At 35.4% G+C, this 1,899-nt stretch overlaps 1 protein-coding gene across 1 annotated transcript in view; it reads left to right on the top strand.

Annotated features, from left to right (window-relative positions):
* Window positions 1–765, top strand: part of GFPT1 (glutamine--fructose-6-phosphate transaminase 1) — a 59,224-nt gene extending 58,459 nt beyond the window's left edge. The window contains exon 19 of the mRNA XM_059659572.1: window positions 374–765. Within this exon, the coding sequence (XP_059515555.1) occupies window positions 374–418 (45 nt within the window). The 3' untranslated portion in view covers window positions 419–765. The remainder of the gene's footprint in view (window positions 1–373) is intronic.
* Window positions 766–1,899: the final 1,134 nt, after the last annotated feature.

Below are 1,899 nucleotides of genomic sequence, written 5' to 3' on the forward strand. Positions count from 1 at the left end.
TGTTTAGGACTATCTCACAGGTTTCAGGACTTTTACAATTCTTTGTCCCCCAGTCATTGTGACAACCAAAACATCCTGCCCTTACACTTTTGCTGTCCCCTCAGAGGCCTGCCACCTCTGGAGGCCATCACTGGACTCTTCCTGTGCAGAATTGGCTTCTTTAGGATTCTTTTTTCTAACTGATTTCAAGACTTTTAAAGAGACATTATGTGACTATATTTTCTAATCTGATTATTTGTAGTCTATAGTAAAGATGGTTAATGAATAAGTTTTCTGTTTTTACAAAAATAACTTGCTTATAGAACACAACCACCCCCCAATCTGTATAATCTCTTTAATCTTGTCCCCCACCTCCCCCCCTTTTTTTTTGCAGGTTGATTTCCCCCGGAATCTTGCCAAATCTGTAACAGTAGAATGAGGAGCATCTGAAACTGGGCGATTAAGGAACACAAGACACCTTTTGTATTTAAAATCTTGATTTAAAATATCACTCCTTTAAGCCTTTTTTTTTTTTTTTTTAGTAAATCCTTATTTATATATCAGTTATAATTCCACTAAATTTGTGCTTTTTGTGAAATTACCTCATATTTTTCCAGTAATTTGTGGGGAAGTTTGAAAAATGGAATCATTATCAGAAACAGTTAGCTTTCATTTTCTTTTTTTTAATCATCACCTGAAGATCTTTTATCCATTGATTTTTAGAGAGAGAGTGGAAGGGAGGGAGAGAAGGAGGGAGAAGGAGAGAGAGGATGGAAGAGAGAGAGAGGGAGAAACATTAATGTGAGACAGACACACATCGATGGGTTGTTTCCCATACATGTCCCAACCAGGGTGGGGATCAACCTGTAACCCAGGTACGTGCCCTTAACCGGGAGTCAAACCTCAGACCCTTTGGTCCTTGGGCTGACATTCTAACCACTGAGCCAGACTGGCCAGGGCTAGCTTTCATTTTCTTTAAAAGATGCTGGGTGTTGGATTTCTGGACTCTGCTTCAATCTGAGAGGATTGTGTATTTTAAAAGTAATTGGCATTTGTTTTACCATGCTTTATATTCATTCAGACCAATGAAAGAGTAGTGCATTTATTAGAAGATCTAAAGCCAGTGGTAATGTATTTGGACATTTGATTACAGTTTTGCTAAGTTATATATAAAGACAAGATGCTATGATTTATTTTGAAATTTGTTAGTGTACTTAAAAACAAACTTTTCTTGGTGGGATTTCTACCTAAGTTAAATTAATCTTAGTCTCTCAAATTTATTGTTTGTTATCTATAGGTCAGGGTAGTTTAGGAAGCTAAATAGTATCGTAGTGCATTGGTTTTCTCCAGCCCTTAACAGAAAATATTTGTATAATTTCATAGCACAAACTAAATTTGAGCTGCTTTGGACAGCTAACAGTATAATTTTAAATTTGAAGATGGAATATATATTTATTCGATTTCCGACTCTGTTTTTTCATCTCTTAAAAATGGTTTTTATTTTCTTGTATCTATAGTTTTTTAATCACAGCTGAATGACATATTTTATCTTGTTCTTTGAAGTCACCACACAGAGTTGTCATCAAATGTCTCAAATTAAATCAGTATTGATATATTCAGAATTCGCTTCAACTTTGTCCCAAAGAATTTCCTGCAATTAATTTAAAGTCCCTTCACTACTTTCTATAAAACTAGTACCTTCCTGCGAGTCTGGAAACTCTTTGCAATAGTTTGGAAGATTTGCAAGTCTATTGACTAATCATTTGACTATATGGTGGGCTATACTTAGAAAAAACTATGTGCTTTACACTGAAATTAATGAAGGATTGTGTCAAATTCAGTACAAGCAAAACTTGGGAATATTGTGGGTTTGGTTCCTGACCACAGTAATAAAGCCAGGATTGCAGTAGACGAGTCATA

Source organism: Myotis daubentonii, chromosome 12, assembly GCF_963259705.1.
Source record: "Myotis daubentonii chromosome 12, mMyoDau2.1, whole genome shotgun sequence".
Classification (NCBI taxonomy): Eukaryota; Metazoa; Chordata; class Mammalia; order Chiroptera; family Vespertilionidae; genus Myotis; species Myotis daubentonii.